We start from the raw sequence: 19691 nt of genomic DNA, 5'->3' as shown, positions 1-19691 counted from the left end.
ATAAGCTACCTTAAAAAGAATATTTAGATGTACTGTCCAAAAGGTTTTACTTCATAAGATGGACTAAGGGATTTAAGAAGTTTTGTTAAATGAGCTGAAGTTGTCATAAACAAACTTAGAATAGGTTGCAAAATTGCAAGATGATGCACTTAGCAAGGTTGTGGGATACCTGTTAGAATTACTTTAAGACGCTCTTGTCCTGCTCTAGCCAAGGACTCTGGAGTTCCTAATACAGTCCGTCTCTGCCCCATCCCCCCTGCACCCAGACTCTGAGGCCAAGGAGGCAACTAACAATTACATTCTGGGCACTGCCATGGAGGACAGAGGTGCCCTCAGCTGGGAAGCCCTGCCATCTCATGGCCTTCCCATTACTGTGGTGAGTCCCAGGGGATCAATGCCTGGAGGGACATACATTTGGCACCTGCAGGGAGCTTCTGAAAACATACTCATGGGGCAGGACAAATGCTGTTTCCAGACACAGGGCTGTGCAGCTTCACTGCAGGGCTGGTAGCAGAAAACATGGGACGATTATCACAGTCAGTCTGATTAAAGAGGTGGGGTGTGAGTGGGACACTCACTGGGAGTAACCTGGATGTGAGCCAGAGCGAAGTGAGCATCAGGGAGCTGGCAGAAAGCCATGGTGATGGGAGACAGGGAGTCAGGGAGAAAGCTCTCTCGTTTATGTACATGGTCACAATCTCACTGGTCCTCCCTTGAAATAATCAGTAAATCTTTCACCCTTATTACGAAAGTAGTTAATATTTATTGTAGGAAATCTAGAGAATTTTTAGCTAAGCCAAAAAAAGTTTTTCCAGCAAAAAGTATTCTTTTTTTAAAGTTTTAATTTTAATTCCAGTTAAAATACAGTGTTCTATTCCTTTCAGATTTGCAGTATAGTGATTTGACACCTCCATACATCACCTGGTGCTCATAACAAGTGCCCTCCTTAATGCCCATCACCTGTTTCACCCTCCCCACCGACCCCTGCCCCCAGAAACCATCAGTTTGTTCTCTATAGTTCAGAGTATGTTTATTGCTTTGCTTCTCTCTTCTGCTATTTTTTCCCTTTGCTTGTTTGTTTTTTTAAATTCCAAATATGAGTGAAATCATATGGTATTTGTCTTTCTCTGACTTATTTCCCTAAGCATTATACTCTCAAGTTCTATCCATGTCATTGCAAATGATAAGATTTTATTCCTTCTTATGGCTGAATAATATTCTATTCCTGTGTGTGTGTGTGTGTGTGTGTGTGTGTGTCTTCTTCATCATTCAGTAGACACTTGAGCTCCTTCCATATCTTGGCTATTATAAATAATGCTGCTATAAACACCAGGATGCATGTATCCCTTTGAATTAGTGTTCTTGTGTTCTTTGGGTAAATACCCAGGAGTGCGATTGCTGGATTGTAAGGTACTTCTGTTTTTAACTTTTTGAGGAAATTCCATACTGTTTTCTGCAATGGTTGTACCAGTTTGCATTCCTACCAACAGTGTAATAGTGTTTGTTTTTCTCCACATCTTCCCTAACACATATTATTTCTGGTGCTTTTAATTTTAATCATTCTGACAGGTGTAAGATAATATCTCATTGTAGTTTTGATTTGCATTTCCCTGATAAAGAGTGATGTTGAGCATCTTTTCATGTGTCTGTTGGCCATGTGTATGTCTTCTTTGGAGAAGTGTCTATACATTCTTTCTGCCCATTTTTAATTGGATTGTTTGTTTTTTGGGTGTTGAGTTGTATAAGTTCTTTATATATTCTGGATATTAACCCTTTGTTAGATATGTCACTTATACATATCTTCTCCTATTCTGTAGGCTGTCTTTTAGTTTCCTTTTGTGTGCAGAAGATTTTTATTTTGATGTAGTCCCAATAGTTTATTTTTGCTTTTGTTTCCCTTCCCTCAGGAGACTGATCTAGAAAGAAGTTACTATGGCCAGTGTCAAAGAGGTTACTGCCTGTGTTCTCTAGGATTTTTATGGTTTCAGGTCTCACATTTAGGTCTTTGATTTAGGGATATTGGCTCATCAGCTGGTTTTGGTATCAGGATAATGCTGGCCTTATAGAATGAATTTGGAAGTTTTCCTTCCACTTGTAATTTCTGGAATAATTAGGGAAGAATAGGTATTAATTCTTCTTTAAATGTTTGGTAAAACTCACCTGTGAAGCCATCTGGTTTTGGGCTTTTGTTTGTTGGGAGACTATTATTATTATTATTATTACGGATTCAATTTGTTTGCTGGTTATTGGTCTGTCCAAATTTTATATTTCTTCCTGTTTTGGTTTTGGTAGTTTATATGTTTGTAAGAATTTATCCATTTTTTCTAGATTGTCCAATTTGTTGGCATAGAGTTTTTCATAATATTCTCGCATGATTGTATGTCTGTGGTATTGGTTATGATCTCTCCTCTCTCATTTGTGATTTTATTTATTTGAGTCCTTTCTCTTTCTTGATAAGTGTGGCTAGACATTTATCAGTTTTATTGATTTTTTTTTTTCAAAGAACCAGCTCCTGGTTACATTGATCTGTTCTATATTTTTTTTTTTTTTTTTTTTTTTTTAGTTTCTATGTCACTTATTTCTGCTCTGATCTATATTATTTCCCTCCTTCTGCTGGTTTTAGGTTTTGTCTTTTGTTGTTTTTCGAGTTACTTTAGGTGTAAGGTTAGGTTATTTATTTGAGATTTTCCTTGCTTCTTGAGGTCGGCCTGTATTATTACATAGTTCCCTCTTAGAACCTCTTTTGCTGCATCCCAAAGATTTTGGACCTTTGTGTTTTCATTTTCATTTGTTGCTATGTATTTTTAAAATTTTCTTATTTGATTGCCTGGTTGACTCATTCATTGTTTAGTAGCATATTGTTTAAACTCCATGTATTTGTGATCAGAAAAGAGGCATGGTATGACTTGGTTCTTCTTGAATTTGGTGAGGCTGGTTTTGTGGGCTAATATGTGATCTCTTCTGGAGAATGTACCATGTGCACTTTAAAAGAGTATGCATTCTGCTGTTTCAGGATGGAATGTTCTGAGCATATTTGTTAATTCCATCTGGTGCAGCATGTCATTCAAAGTCATCGTTTCCTTGTTGATTTTCTGTTTAGATGATCTGTCCATTGTTGTAAGTGGGGTGTTAAAGTTCCCTACTATTATTGTATTATTATCGATTAGTTCCTTTATGTTTGTTAGTAACTGTTTTATGTATTTGGGTGCTCCTACGTTTGGTGCATATTTAGAATAGTCACATCTTCTTATTGGATTGTCCCCTTTATTATTAGATAGTATCCTTTATTTTTTTTTGTCTCTTGTTACAGTCTTTGTTTTAAACTCTATTCTGTCTGATATAAGTATTGCTACCCTGGCTTTCTTTTCACTTGCATTTGCATGATTAAAGCTTTTCCATCCCTTCATTTTCAATGCACATGTGTCTTTAGGTCTGAAATGAGTTTTGTAGGTATCACATAGGTGGGTCTTGCTTTTTTATCCATTCCATCACCTTATGTCCTTTAATTGGAGCATGTAGTCCATTTACATTCAAAGTAATTATTGATAGATATGTATTTATTGCCATTTTATTGTTTTGCGGTTGTTTCTGAAGATTTTCTCTGATCCTTTCTTGTCTCTCTTGCATGTTTTTTTTTTTTACTATATTTTTTTAACATTTATTTATTTTTGAGACAGAGAGAGACAGAGCATGAATAGGGGAGGGGCAGAGAGAGAGGGAGACACAGAATCTGAAACAGGCTCCAGGCTCTGAGCTGTCAGCACAGAGCCCGACGCGGGGCTCGAACTCACGGACCGTGAGATCGTGACCTGAGCCGAAGTCGGCCGCTTAACCGACTGAGCCACCCAGGCGCCCTCTCTTGCATGTTTTTAAGCTAAGAAGTTTTAAAGTTTGTTTCACCCTTTAAAGATTTTGTTGAATACCTCTCAAACTTACATTTATCTACACATTTCAAAATTGAAACTAAATATGTACTCATCAAATACTGCTTTTCCTTCACTGAACATTGTAACATGATTTTTTTCCCATTTACTCCTTGTAATTTTAAGTCATCATACATAGTATTCCACCAAATAAAAACACTTTGATTTCTTTAGTTAATTTTCTACTAATAGACACATGGGCTGTTTCTCTATTTAAAAAAAAAAACTCTGATAAGTTTTGGGTCTCTGTTTTTGTGCAAATCTGAGTTTTTTTCTCTAGGGTAAATTCCTAGATGTGGAGGAATTACTGAGTCAAATGGTATGTCCAGTATAAGGGTTTTTAAATATAGCTTACCTGACTTCTCTTGAGAAAAGTGGTACCAATTTATATTTCCATTAACAGTAGATGAGATGGTTTTCTTTTACTGAGTTATTCATTGTCAAGATGCTGTTGGAGGAGATGAAAGAAACTTTTTTTTTTTTTTTTTGGTCGAATTGACCTAAGGGAAAATGTTAGTCATGTGTTAATTCTTTTCTTTAATGTTTATTTATTTTTGAGAGAGAGAGAGAAGAGAGAAAGAAAGAGAGCACGCACAAGTAGGGGAGGGTCAGAGAGAGGGAGACACAGAATCTGAAGCAGGCTCCAGGCCCCGAGCTGTCAGCACAGAGCCGGATGTGGGGATTGAACCCACAAACTGTGAGATCATGACCTGAGCTGAAGTCAGATGCCTCACTGACTTAGCCACCCAGGTGCCCCAGTCATATTTTCATTCTTAAGACTATTATCTTAAACCCAGATATGGATCAGTGAACCCAGACAAGTATTTTCTGAGAACCTGCTGTTATTTCCAGGCCTGGGCTAAACATCACTGCCTTTAGTGTCAGTTTTGAATACCTAGGACAGCAATTGTGTGTATGAAATGACCTGTTGGAATAATAGTAGAATATGAGATAGTGAGCTTCATAGTGGGAGGAGATTTGTGTTTTCTCTGCCCGTTGAACTATAGCGGTGGTTCCAAAAGTGTTGTCCCTGGATCATCAGCCTCAGCATCACTTGTGATATATGAGCATCAACTGGTCCCACCTTTGACCTGTGGAATCAAACTCTGGGTTGTGGGACTAGCAATTTATATTTTAAGATTTTAACCATCAAATGTCTGCTAGATGCTGCAGTTTGAGAACTACTAAGCTATAAAGAAATGCAGCAAATGCAAAAGAGGTCAATTTGGTTGGGTAAAGGTAGGGGGACTAACTTGTCCTGCTTGCCTGGGACTGTCCCAATTTTATCACTGAAAGTTCCAGATGCCAGGAGCTCCCTTAGACCTGGGCAAATAGGGATGGTTGGTCACCCTGCTAAAAGAGAGGAGGTTCTCTTTGTTGCAGCCTAAAGGTAATTATGGCAGATAAAGAATAGAAGCACCAGAAGAGGAAATTTCAAGATGGAGGACAGATTTTAGAAGCTTTCTGCTTGTCAGTTCTAGGCTGATAGATAAGGTGGCGGGAGGTTACCTGTAGGAAGCCAGCAGATGGCTAAGGCATCTTGCTGAATCCCTTGACATGAGTCACAGCTGTTAGCACTTGATACTTTCTGGAAAGGGGAAGGTTGGCATTCACCAAACTATTGCAAGATGCCAAATTGAAAAAAAAAGCCACTATTAATCTTAGCAGTGATGACAATGAAATCCCTTTACAGCACAAAATATAACCAGAAGTGCTTTGTAATTGCAGTAATTTCCATGTCCCAACTGATGGTCCCCTAGATTCTAGGAGAATGGTGTCCAGCTTATCTGATTATGAGAACTAATCCTGAATAAGATAGATAGAGCACTCATTCCCTCTTAGAGTGGGCATTCATTCCAGATTTCCAAAGCAGTTGCAATTAAAACTATTTTTGTCCTTTGTGCAATGGTAATTTGTTAGCCATGTAAAGTTTTACTTTTGAAAGTGTAGTCTGCAAAATTATGAGAAAAGTATCTAGTTGTATGTTACATGCACAGTATTGAGAAACAGTGAAGAGAGGAGAATGAGGCAGAAGGGCTTATTTATAGATATATATCATTTAAGTTAAATACAGGCAGTGCTTTTTTTCCTAAGTCGAGAGTTCTGAATTTCTTGGTATATTAGAATTACCTGAGGTGCTTTTAAAAACATACTCATGTGCAGGGCTCCATCCGAGACTGTGGCTTGATGGCTGTGGGGTGGAGCTTTGGCAAGGGTCTATTTTTTACAAGCTCTCCAAGGGATTCTCATGTACAGTTGCAGATGTGAATCCTTATCCTGACCTAAACGAGTATGTATCAACCAGCATGCACCAGAATAACCTGGGGGACCTGCTGAAAACTCTGGATCCCGCTCCCAGAGTTCCTGATTCGACAGGTCTGGGGTCAGGCCCAATAATTTGTATCTCTAACAAGCGTCCTGTCCAGGTGATGCTGATGCTGCTGGACCATGACCAAATGTTGAGTGCCATTCTCCTAAACCATTCCTACCTCAAACCTCAAGTGATTTCACAAGCTGTATCTTTTACTCATTAATGTACACATGTGTATAGTTACCCCCTCTCCCCAAAACACTTCTATGCATCTTTCCTGAATTTATTTTATTTAGAACATATTTTCATTTAAAAATACACTTTCAAAGAGCTTTGGTTTGGTATCAGTTCGCCTTTTTAGATGTCGCAAAATAGAAATTTTTTTTGGTTATATCCCTTTTCCTTCACTAGGTAGTAGGTTTTTTGAGGACATTTGTATGTTCAAAGCTTACTTTTGTGTCTTTGAACATTGTAGGTGCTTAGTAAATGTCAGTGGTCCATGACTGTGTATAGAAATTGCATCATCATAACCCGGTAGTTTTTATGATGGTATTTAAATATATTAACACCTCTAAAATTAGGGTTATAAGATATGTTCATTTAGTGGTAGAACTAGGAGCTCTTGCATAGAATAAGTAAAATAATCAAGTGAGCAGAAGTAACTACAAGTGAATCTCACCAAGAAGTATAATGTTGCTAAGATAGATCAGCACTAAGTTTGGAAATACGAGGATTAGTTCAGTAATATAAGCATACACTTAAGACTTTTGAAAATAACTGTCATAGCATGGACTAAAGTCATGTTAATACATCAGTAAATCCGTGCCAAAACTAAACATCCTATTATTTCACAAAACTAATAATAAAATACATTGTATTGATGTAGCCAGCCCCTTAGCAAAAATATCACAGACACGCATAGTGAAAAGAAAGCGGACACAGACACACTCAATGGAAAATCCAAGTACATCGCTGGAGAAACCAGCAACAGCCAGTATGGAAATGGATTGAGTTAAACCGGCCAGTATGTACTTTGGCCTGCATGTTCTCCAGCGCACGGGATTCTCCTTTAGGATTCAGCCCCCTGAGTCACCCTTTTCTCAACTGAACTTCATCATTTGGCCCTGGATGTGCCACTTCTGCCCCAGAGGCTGCTGGAGGGATCCTAGCTGTACAAATTCACCAATAATTTGCTAATCCTTCAAAAGGGTCAAAAGAGAGATTGAATTCAAGAATGAACTCCCAAATTTAGTTGAATTTGAGTTGCTTTGCATTGTATTAGTGTATTTACAAAAGTTTGCTATAGAGGAAAGGAAGAAGCAGTCCATCTGAGCTTTGAAGTCTGGCAAGAGAAAGTTGGAGGCCTCCTATTTTGTTAAATCTGACCAAACATGGAAACAATGGGAAAAGATGTGAGTCTGATGACAGTTGTCTTAAAATAATCATCATTTGTAAGTGTTGATATAGAAAAAATCCCCCAAACTTACACATAACAGAAAACTTTGGAAAGTAATGCTTTCAAAATATTGGCTATATGGTTACTGTCTTGAATCATATGCTTTTATGAACATGGAACTTAACATGGCAATTACATAAAAGCATGCAGATAATATAGGGAAAAGAGAATGTATTCATTCAGTATTGTCAGGACTGAAGGACTCTGATCTAAACCAGTGTTTTGTCTGATTTCTCTTTTCAGCACATGCCACAGCCATAAAAAGGGAGAATGTTTTCCTTTATTCCTTGGCAGTAGGGAGGGCTAAGAGTACACAGGGGTGATGGAACTTGCAGGGAGCTGGGCAGGGCTTTTCATCTTGTTAAAATCTGCATTCTGGTTGAGAGTTTGTTGGGGGAAAAAAAGTGCTGACCAACTATGCTATTTCTGCCATAAATGCAAGAGGAAGGAACCAGCAAAGTCATTAATCCAGAAGGAAAATGAAAAACAGAACTTGAATAATGGAACATGCCTTTGCTCTGGTATTGAGTATGGAAACTTCAAGAAGTAGCACACTGGTGGTACTAATAGTTAGCATGTAATGTTTTAGACTTTGGCTCACACTATATACTCATAATCATGGGTAATGCTTAATTAACTCCAGTTAGACCTTCACGTTCCACAAGGTGTGGATTCCATTCACTCAACAGATAGTTACTGAGAGCTTATCACATGGCAGGTGTTGTTCTGGCTTTGGAGTGAAAGAATAGTGGAAATAAAAATCTCTTTTGTTACGGAGCGTGCATTGTAGTTCGGGAAAAACACCATAATTTATGCAGAGTAAGTAAAATGTAGAGTATCACAGCTGATGATATTACGGTGAGAGGTAAAGCAAGAAAGGGGATAGGATAACACCTCTCTCCTTTAAAAAGCACTAGGGAAGTCCTTGATGAGAAAGTGACATTTGAGTAAATATCTGAAGCAAGCTATGTAGATAGTAGTGGAAAGAAAGTTCCAGGATGGGGAGAGAGAAGTGGGAAGAAAGGGAGATTATTAATTTTGTTCATATCTCTTCATACAGTGTGAATTTGCTATCTCTAAGTATGTATTTGTTTTCTTGGGTCTGAGCTATGAAGATAATGGGCTTCTTTTGTTTTCTTCTCTTTATTTGTCTCTTCTAAAGAACCTAATTAGTGCAGTTTTCCAGTAATAAAATGGACATCAAAACCCAAACATGTCGAGGCATTTAAGTTTTCTTGGAAAGCTATAACTACAGTTAAAATATAACTTTATGACTTTAAAGGTCAATTAGTTGCTCCTGCTGGGGTTAATTGCCCACTGAAAGTGATGAGTTCTTTGGCAGTGCAGTTCTAAACAGAAGCACTCGAGGTTAGTCAGTATTTTCTGATGTGAGAGTTATGAGACACTCGAGCAAAAAAGAAAGGTTTGACCCAAGTAAGAAACCAAAAGCAGGATTTAGTGGTTTTCCTAGGTACAGATTTGAAAAAGAGAATTTTTTTTCTAGCAAATAATGAGGTGATTACAACATATAGATAGGAATATTTTCTTTTGTCAGAGTTTATTTTTTTATATTTTGAGAACAATTTTGTTTTTAAAAGGCTACAGTGAGCAAGAAAATGAAATAAAAGTTATCTATACTTGCAAGAAAGGAATTACATGATCTCTATGTGCCGGTGATAAGATCTTATGAATAGAAATCCAAAGGAATACATTAAAAAATTAGGACTATTAAATGTGTTCAGTAATTCGGTAAGATACAAGATCTTCATACAAAAACCTATTATATTTCTATACAGTATCAATGAGTAAGCCAGAAATGATGTTAAGAAATCAATTCAATCTATAATAGTCCCAAAAAGAATAAAATAGGAATAGAACTGAGAGTCCAGAAATAACCTTTACATTTATGATCAATTGATTTTCAAAGAGAGTGCGAAGTTTTGTCAGAATTTTAGTCTTTTGAATTACATAACCACAATTTGTATTTTTGCTTGAAACAGGAATAAAATTTGCTGGTGTTGACAAATGCAAGAGCCAAATTACTACTGCATAAGCTTAGTTAACTGTAAATAGATTTTGTCTAACCTTTAGAAGAATTTTCTATAATACGCACACGTTTATTTCTAAAAGTTAATTTTCATTACACGAGTTGATTACCTTTGACTAGTTAATATTTAAAACATTACGTTCATGTCCAAAACTCCCTTAACCACGCACCACCCCAAGTCCTAGTTACCGTCAAGAAGCAGCCACTATGATCACTTTGGTACATATTTCATAGACCTTTTCTGTGCATTTTAATATGGCACTTATTTAAAAAATTGAAATAATATTTATTTATTTATTTGTATCTGTGCCTTGCTTTCTTCCAACAACATGTCTTGGAGATTTTTCCATGCTAGAATACTAAGACCTACCTCTTGATTTTCATTTGCTTCAAAGCATTCCATAATATGGTTATGCCATATTGAAGCCATTTTTCTCCTGTTGGACATTTAGCTTGTTGCACACTTTTCTCAGTTACAGCAACGCAGCAGTGAACATATTTAGCCATGACCCCAAAGTGCACATGAGCCAGTGCTTGGGCAATGGTTGTTAAAGTGTGCCTCCCAGACCAGCAGCTTCAGCATCACAGGAGAACTTGGTAAAGATGCAAATTCTTAGCCTCTTCTCCGGGCCTACTAACTCTGAAACTCTGAGGGTGGGGCCCAGCCATCTCTTTCAATAAGCCACCTATTTTATCTAGGTGATCCTGATGCATGATGAAACTTGAGAACAACTGGCAGGAATGTATATGTGTCCATATAGACATAGATGCATACATGTACATATACATTAGTTCTATAATGTGACCTGTGTGTTCCTAAGCATTGCTGTGTTATGCAAGATTGTGCAATAAAAGCCACAGGCTTATGGGAGAAGTGGGGTTAGGGACACAACAATCAAAAACGTTGTCGGTGGGTCACCTGGGTGGCTCAGTCAGTTGAGCGTCCAACTCTGGATTTCTGCTCAGCTCATGATCCCAGGATTATGGGATCGAGCCTCACGTTGGGCTCTGCGCTGAGCATGCAGTTTGCTGAAGATTCTCTCTCCCTCTTCCTCTCTCACCCGCTCGCACGCATTCTGTCTCTAAAAATTAAATTACAAAATAAAAATAAAACATTATTGGTGACACATGAAAACAAAAGCCAGGATCCTAATAAAAATGATAGCACAGACTAGAATTCAAATAAAAATTTGGAAGAAAAAAAGGATAGCACAGTCTTAAACATGTTGAGCAAATACATAAAACTACAGCACATACGGCATTTTCCCCTGAAAGGACCTGAAGTTTGCTTGTGGAAGCGGGTGCTGGAGGGCTTCGCAGTGTGTGAAGGAGGGTGATGTGAAGTTGGAAGGGAAATTTTAACACCAGGTGTGGGTGGCTGTGGCTTCTAACACACGTGGTGAACCGCGGTAACAGGTCCAGGTTGAGATGTGTGCATTTTGTGTATTCCTGTGTGGTTTGGTTCATTTGATGAGTTTTTCTGCTTTCACTTAGCATTTCTTGAGCACGAAATTGCGCATAAGCAAACGTGAAATTGGAGTTACTCCCCAGTGTTTTGTCCCAATATATCAATGACCTTGGATCAAATTTGCCTTTTCAGTGTAAGTGTTATAGCAGAACTATATATAAATATATGTATATCTTTCACATAGAAGGGCCACATACACAACCGAATGCTGGTTTTCCACTTACTATTTCTTTCACTTAATAATATCTTTTAGATACTTTTTCCAGTGTCAGCATGTAGTCACTCATATTTTTGAAAATGGCATTTACAGCCTTAGGAGATGACTAAACTGCTCATCAAAATGCTTGCAACAGTTGGCTCTCACACCAACATGCATCCCACACCCTGGCCAGGATTACCTGTTATCACACTTTTTGGTTTTTGCCGATCTGCTAGTTAAACGTCTTTTTCCTTCTTCTCCCTCTCTCTCTCCTCTCATAGGTATATCTATATATGTTTGTATGTATGCATAATGTGTCTGGACATGATACGTGTGTAGGCATATGTATATGTACATACACACACATGGACATTATGAGAAGTGCCTCCCGTAAATATACTGATAGAAAAAAGGAGCTTTGAAAGTGTAAAACAGGTAGTGAAGTGGTGCTGAGATGGGGAAAAAAGGAAATAAAATGGATTTGCAGAAGAAACAAAAAACAAAAGCCTATTAAAAAGGGAGAGAAGAGAAACACATTTTCTTTCTGTTTAATTATTTTTTACTTTTACCTTTGCTAACTACAACCTCCCACCTCGTGAGATAAGATACGAGTCCACTCTGTGCGGCTTTGATCTTTCACTGGAGCCAGTCGACACCTCCAAAACTGTAGCTTCCACTGTTAATCCGTTCACTTCAGTGAAGCAGCCCTGAGGGCATTAGATTCTCCTGTTGGTCAGCATAGGGTCTCCTGGCCCCGACAAGCCGAGCGGACATCTGCTCAGAGGAGCTTCATGGCCGTGGCCTGCTGGTCTGGGGCCCCTCGCAGCAAAAGCCGCAGAAATGGAGGCACACGCAGGTGTCACATGTCAGATGTCTTCCTGTGAAGAGGTTGGCAGTGGACAGAAATGCTTCCAGCTGGGCACAGTACCAGGCAGGAAAGTCATAATGGTTTCCTAATTAGATCACATTGGTTTATGATCATTGTTCCTATTAGGAGATATCATTGCTTTAAAAAATTTTTTTGGAATGTTTATTTATTTTTGAGAGAAAGAGCAAGAGAGAGAAAGCGTGAGCAGGGGAGGGCCAGAAGGAGCTGGGGCAGGGAGGAAGACACAGAATCCAAGCAGGCTCCAGGCTCTGAGCTGTCAGCACAGAGCCTGACGCAGGGCTCGAACTCACGAGCTGTGAGATCATGACCTGAGGCGAAGTCGGATGCTCAACTGACTGAGCCACCCAGGCACCCCATCATTGCTTTTTGATGATTTATAGTGGGAGATGAGACTTTCAAATAAACACTGTGATTTGCATATATATGTAATATATATTTGCATATATATCTCTCCAACTCAGAATGACTTACTGAAAGTAATCACCAGAAAAGAGGATGGGATATTCATGTAAAGATGCAAAAAGAAATTTAAGGAAATGTAAAAATTAGGAAGATTAATATGATGTCACCCCTTCAAAGTCAGATGCATTTTCCTTTATATGAAAGCTGCAGGAAGAGGAAGAACTGCTAGCTGGATCCATCTCTGTTTGGCAGTGAGGTTTTTGGACCTTGAAATCTCAAACTGATATTAAGAAAATAGAATAGTTAACATTTATAATAACAATTATAATGAGGTTAACATTTCACTTCTGAATTAAGAACTTGTTTTCTTGCCCTCACTTTTTGTAGTGTCCTTTCATGATGGGGAGGTAGACAGAATGTTGAGAGGGAGAGAGTGAAGAGAAAACATTGTATTTATTTATTTTTTAATGTTTGTTTGAGAGAGAGCATGTGTGGGAGAGGGGCAGAAAGAGAGGGAGAGACAAAGAGAATCCCAAGCAGGCTCCGTACTGTCAGCGCAGAGTTTGACACGGGGCTCAATCCCATGAACCATGAGCTTATGACCTGATCAGAAATCAAGACTCAAATAAATGCTTAACCGGCTGAGCCACCCAGGTGCCCTGAAAACATTTTAACTCATAAAAGAGCTTTCGGTCTCAAAGGGAGGTGAAAGCAGTGGCTCTGCAACAGCCAAGGACATTGCAGAAGGCAGAGCGCTCTCCCTCTCCCTCTCTCCCTCTCTCCCTCTCTCTCTCTCTCTCTCTCTCTCTCTCTCTCTCTCTCTCTCTCTCCCCCCCCCTCCCTTCCTCCGTGTGTGTGTGTGTGTGTGTGTGTGTGTGTGTGTCTTTTGTTACTATTCTTTGCATTTCTGATAGTTACGACTTAGAAGTGCAGTTCACAGGATCAGCCCAGGGTGATAAATTTAGTGGAGAGTTGGAATCACAAAGCAAGGCATTTCTCACACTCATCGGCACAAAGCCAGATGCGTGGCTTGTACGACCCACTGCAAAATGAAAATATGGGGGCCCCTGTTCAGAAAGCTGGAAAGAGTGCCATTAAGGGTGCTCAAGTATGAAGCTTTATCCTGCATTCTGTGGCTTCTTTTTCTCTAGACTTGCCCTGGTTTATTTGCTATTCAATGCCATTGTAAGTTGTAAGGAAAATAAATGTTTTAAGTCATCAGCATATTTTTACTATTCACCTTTATATTGTGCAATGCCCATTTTAAATGAAAATATAAGAGCTTTTAACTTGGATGTGGGATCACTAAAATTACGCAGTTTCTATTTTGTAGCTTATACATGCATAGGTATTCTGTTCTTGCCATAACAATGGAAATGCTGCACAAAACTGATCCCACCTGTTTTTATGTCATTTCTTAATACACATGGATTCTCCTAACATTCTCCACCTTCAGTTTACTCATGAGCAAGGAAGGACTAAAAAAGGAAAAGACACTATGGGTCGCCCTGTCTTTCCCTTTCCTTGTATGTCATTTTCAGTGTATGTGATTGGTTAATACAGGGAAGTAACAAAAGTAAGAAAGGATCTGATGGAGTTCCCTGGTCATTCATGTTTCTTAGAGTGCTGCTGCCTTTTTTTAGTGATCAAAGCAAATCCTGGTTCCAATAGAAAGAGCCCTCTTGGGGCTGTCAGAGCTCCCATCTACTCAATCCTGGATGTATTATGCTTACCTTGTACTCACTTTGAGTCTCACGGAATCCCCCCACATTGTGGGTCTACTGGAGTTCCGTGCTCCTGGGAATCCTCAAGAATGCTGTGTGCAAATGGGGCCTACAGGTTGAGTGTCCATGTAGCTGGCCCTTCCTATATCAGGGGAAGCTGCTGGACTGCCAGAAGCCTCCTGCACATGCTATGGAGGAACCCAGTTCACGACAGGGTGGACAATGCCAATAGCGTATTCATGCAAAGTGGTTTCCTTGAAACTATTGTGATGCACTTGTTTCAAACTTTGTTGAATTCATATCATTTTAGAAACAGTGAATCTCTTGAGTGCTCCCAGCTTCATGAGGAGTACCTTTCAGATGGGCCTTTGAGACTTCCAGGCTGAAGCTTGAACCAAGTACTCATCGTCAAATCAATTTCTATATCTCTTAAAATTTTGTCTGTTTTTCTCCCAGGATTTCCAGCAGGAGAGCTGCAGAAGCCTTTTTTTTGGGGAACGGAATATCCTCGGTAGGTAAATTAATGAAGAAACCAGTTATTGACAAGTAAGGAGGAACATGCTGCTTTGAATGAGAGTAGAATATAAAGTCACAAAAACAAAAACCAATGCCAGTGGTTGTTCAGCAATAGGAGAGCATGAAACCTGGTGTGGGTCAGTCGTACTTTCCTCATTTTAGAAATTTGTTTCCTGATTCTTTTTACCAGGGTGTGTGACTGGACAGGAAAGGCAGAGTCCACACAGGGGACCTTAATCTTTGTGTATTTATTCACTTATTCATTGACTTATAGGACAAATATGTGGACCTCAAAGGATTGTTGGGATTTGAGTTGATGGTGATGGGTCTAAAACCATGGAAGAAATGGAAGAAATAACGTGAGAAAAGAAAAGTACCTATAGAAAGCAAAGATTTTGTTCGGTTGGTCCAATTAGTATACAAAGGGAAATAGTGGAAAGGGCATCTACAAAAGAAGGTTGATGTTTTATATTGGAGAGCTCTAAGTGCCAGGTAAGGAGCCGTCATTAATGAGCAATAGAAAATATTGAAGTTTTTGAACAAGTAAAGATTATCAAATTTGTCTTTAAAAATAAAACCTTGGTAGTTATGCAATAGGCCAAAAACTGATACTCTCTGAAGTTAGAGATATTGAAGGTCATTAATATCAACAGATGGTAATTCACAATTTACATATAGTGAGAAGTCTGATAATACTCATTGTTGGTAATATTACCACTTTTATTATGTGCCTTTCTTTGCTCTGGTGGTTTAATACACAGAAAATTTAGTCTTGATTGTAGACACTTAGTGTCTTCTGTCTTGGTTTGGATAAATGACAATTTAAATATTATTTGTAGGTTAAAAACATAGGGGATCACATACATATAAAAATAAGAGAAATATGGTAGCAATGTTTTGATTTGTGCTTCCTCAAAAGCAGATCCTGTGACAAGGATTTGAGTTCAAGGAGTTGTTATGGGAGGTGACACCAGGAAACAGTGGCGGAGGAGTGGAGAAGTGAGACAGGGTGGGAAGGAAGCCAATAATGAATGTTAGGAGTTTACTGTGGCTGCCATATTTTTCCCAAACTTACTGGCTTATAGTTCTGTAGGTCAGAAGTCCAACCCCGGTCCCACTGGGCTAAACAACAGGTGTTGGCAGGGCTGTATTCCTTTCTGGAAGCTCTAGGGAAGAATCTTTTTTCTTGCCTTTTCTAGCTTTTAGAGTCAGCCCACATTCCTTGGCTCATGGCCCTTTCTTCTGTCTTCCAAACTAGCAGAGTTGCATTTCTGTGACCATTGATTCATATTCACATCTCCTTTTGACTCTCCTCTTCTGCCTTCTCCTCTACTTTGAAGGACCCTTGTGATTATACTGGCTGCTCCCAGATAATCTAGGACACTCTACGTATTTTTAACTCAGCTGATTAGCAACCTTAATTCCCCTTTGCTACATAATAACGTATTCATGACTTCTGGGGGTTAGCCTGTGGACTTCTTTTGGGGGCCATTGTTCTACCTACCACACATGTGTTACAAAGCCAGTTACCACTGTGACCAGCTGGGGCTCAGCCCTGGCAAGGACCTGTAGAACTTGCTTCAGTGTAATCCCACTGCAGGGGCAAGGGAGCTGGGGCATTTATCAACTCCCCTTCCCTCACTGATTTGAGGGCTGCCACCAGCTGTAATAACTCTCTGGCATTGCCCAGTCTAGGCCCAGAGGGCCCTAGTAGCCAGAAAAAGTCCTCAGGCAAGTAGTTTCAGGTGTTGGCAGTTGGAAGCTTTTGGATTGTGTGCTCAACACTGGCGAGTGGTGAGGGGACAGGAGCAGGCATCAATAAAGACTACTGTAGGGAAGCACTGCGTTAGGATAAATGAAAATTCTTGGTTTGTATTAGCCAAATCCATTAATATCATCCCAGGCCTCAGCTGCATAGTTTTTATTGGAATCAATTTTCCCTATTATTAAGATTAAAAATTTGCAGATATTTCTATAAAAATAAATATCTAGGCTAAATATTGTCTAAATTCCCTTCAAACTAAAAATGTGCTCAAATTCTTTGATTCTGCTTATCATTAGCAATTTGAGTGCACTTCTCTTATTATTGTTAGATATCTGGAGACTTGGAAATCGTCTGGTTAGGTTTTGAAGTTACTGATTAAGTGAATTTGTTTATTGGGTCTGTGAGCATGGTTTTCTGATATAAAAGTGAAACTCATAGGAACCTGGGAAATAATGTTAGTGTTTGTTAGCTCAACCTTACGCTGAGCCATATTTGGTATTTGGGTGGGAGAGAGATTTGTATTTTTTATCCTAAAGAATCTATGTCCTCACTGAAGCCTTCCACCCTGTATTACTATATCTGCTCCGTGAGTGATTATTAAGCGTCTTTTGGGTATTTGGCATTGGAAAGATCGAGATGCTGGAGACATGGGAATTGCAGTCCACTGAGATGGCTTTCCATACATCTGTTTTGGATGGATAGCCTCCAGATTCAGCCAGTGGGCATCCTTTGTGTTCACACTGGTCAGCTTAGTCCTTGCCTGAATGTTGGCTCTAATTATGGGGATATCAACAAGCTAAAGTGTTTTTAGAGGAATGAATCAGGACTGTCAGTAGCCCAAGACAACATCCCAAAGTGTGTGTTCCACAATGCAGTAATAGAGGTCGGTCATCCTCCCTTTTGTTTTGGAAAATTACAATACTCAGCAGCATAAAAATTTCCAAGAAGTTCCGCAAGAAGGAAACCTATTGAAATGTGTTTAACCCAGCGGTTCCTAAACTCCCCCTTTCCCTATGTTTTGGGAAATGCTGGTCTAGAATCCCTGACTAAAGAAAAGCAATTGAAAGAACTTGAGGACACTGGAGGGGGAACCTTGTAAGTGTCTTTACATTATTGAAGGAGAGTGAAGGTGGTAGACAACTTGCTGTACTCAGGGGGTCAGAGGGTATTCAGCTAGAGACTCTACTAGACCAATAGATAGCAGCTGTAGGAAAGATTCCAGTTCAGTGTTAAGGAGAGCTGTGTTATTTAGAACCTCCTGAGGGAACGGTCCCCCTCATGAGCCCCTGCTTATTGGAAATGCCCAAGGAGAAGTCCTGTGACTTTTGGAATGGGACTGTGGACTAGGTAGGCCCTTGCCTCTGATTCAGGCAAAGTGGCCCTTCCTTGTTGACAGCATGAGATCATGGTTGCTCCAGACAGAAGTCTGGCTGTCCTCTTCTTGACAGCAAAATCCAGTGCATGTGTTAAACCCATGGGGCAGTAAGAACAGAAGAGCAACTGAGTAGGTGCAAAAATTGTCATCTTTGCCATTTCACATTTGGAAGGCTGGAGTTTTCTCTGCAGCAGTCTTCTTGTTTCTGGCCAGCCAGTCACATTTCAAAAAGCATGCGAGTTTACTTATTTATTTTTATGACATGCTAATTATGTCATATGGCCGTTGATAATTATGGCCGTTGATAAAATGGAAGATGTGAACTGAGCATTATGAAATATGATCATTGTAAGGCTCAGTCATAGAGAATTACCTTTTCTTGTCTCCTGTCCAAAGGATCATGATTATGTGACTGAGTATTGGAACTTGGAATAATTCAGTCATTTTCTGAGTTCTCTATTACCCTTTGCAAAGAGGAAGCTCTTTGGAGCAGCCCTTCTTAAGGGACATTTATTGTAGAGCAGTTCCTGTAAGCTTCCATTGTTCATCCCTGAAATTCCTCCGGTCAACAGCATTGACCAAGGGTGGTAGAGGACTGAGTCCTGTTGTCAGGGCTGAGAGGTATGAAAAAACGAAATGTCGCAGGCTGCATAGTGACAGCTACTGCTGCATAAACTAGCACAATGTAAAATTACAAGTTTGTCCCACACTGCCATGATAGCTCCATGATTGAAATGCATAATTTTACTCTAACTTCTTTAATGAAGGTTTGCAATGATGTAAAAACAGTAGGAAGCATTTTTGTTCAAATGCAAATTACCTTGCAGGAAAGAAATAACAAAGGAAAGAATTGCCACCAAGGGGAAAAATGAAATCTTACAGCACTTATTTGGTTATAGTTGAGACAAACAATTAACATGTTAAGGATCATTATGTCCTGTAATAACATGTTGCTTCAAATATTCTCATTCTTTCCACTTACGGGTCCTTTCCATTTGCTGGGTAACTTTGATGTTGCATGTCAGGAGGCAAGTGCAAAATATTTCCAGCATAATTGCAAATCTCAGAAAGAATCCTCATAACAAGGATTTTAAGTTGTCTTTAATCCTCATCCACGTGTTAAATAAACTAAATTACATGCAGACCTATCACTTGCATGAAATGGTAAAGTTAATTAACCGATTAAATGATTGTTACTTTTTTACTGTATACTAGGTACAGAGAATTGAGTAGTGGATCAAACTGGTAAGGGTTTGGCCTTCATGGAACTTAGAGTTGAGAGAGGTCCCAGACACACACAGACACACACACACACACACACACACGCATGTGCGCACACACCTCAGCCTCTCCTTAGAACTTGTTAGAAATGCAAATTCTTGAGTCTTATGACAGACCTATTGACCCAGAATCCTGGAGGGAGGGGAGGGCGCGCGTGTGTGTACACACACACACGCACACACACACACACGCACACACACACACACAAAAACATCCAGAGGCCTCCTTATGGATTTCTTCATATATCATTAATATATTGTTTCAGTTCTCTACTGCTACCTAACAGCACCACGAAACAACCACTGTTGGCTTATGATTCTGCAATTTCCAAATCT

General features: G+C 39.3%; 1 protein-coding gene across 5 annotated transcripts in view; it reads left to right on the top strand.

The window, feature by feature from the left end:
- PHEX (phosphate regulating endopeptidase X-linked) overlaps positions 1-19691 on the top strand; it is a 259915-nt gene that overhangs the window by 217710 nt on the left and 22514 nt on the right. For all 5 annotated transcript variants that reach the window (XM_081793111.1, XM_081793110.1, XM_081793113.1 and 2 more), the window contains one exon: positions 14876-14930. In XM_081793111.1, the coding sequence (XP_081649237.1) occupies positions 14876-14930 (55 nt within the window). The remainder of the gene's footprint in view (positions 1-14875; positions 14931-19691) is intronic.

Source organism: Panthera onca, chromosome X (assembly GCF_046562875.1).
Source record: "Panthera onca isolate mPanOnc1 chromosome X, mPanOnc1 haplotype 2, whole genome shotgun sequence".
Classification (NCBI taxonomy): Eukaryota; Metazoa; Chordata; class Mammalia; order Carnivora; family Felidae; genus Panthera; species Panthera onca.
This window is presented reverse-complemented; position numbering and strand designations above follow the sequence as displayed.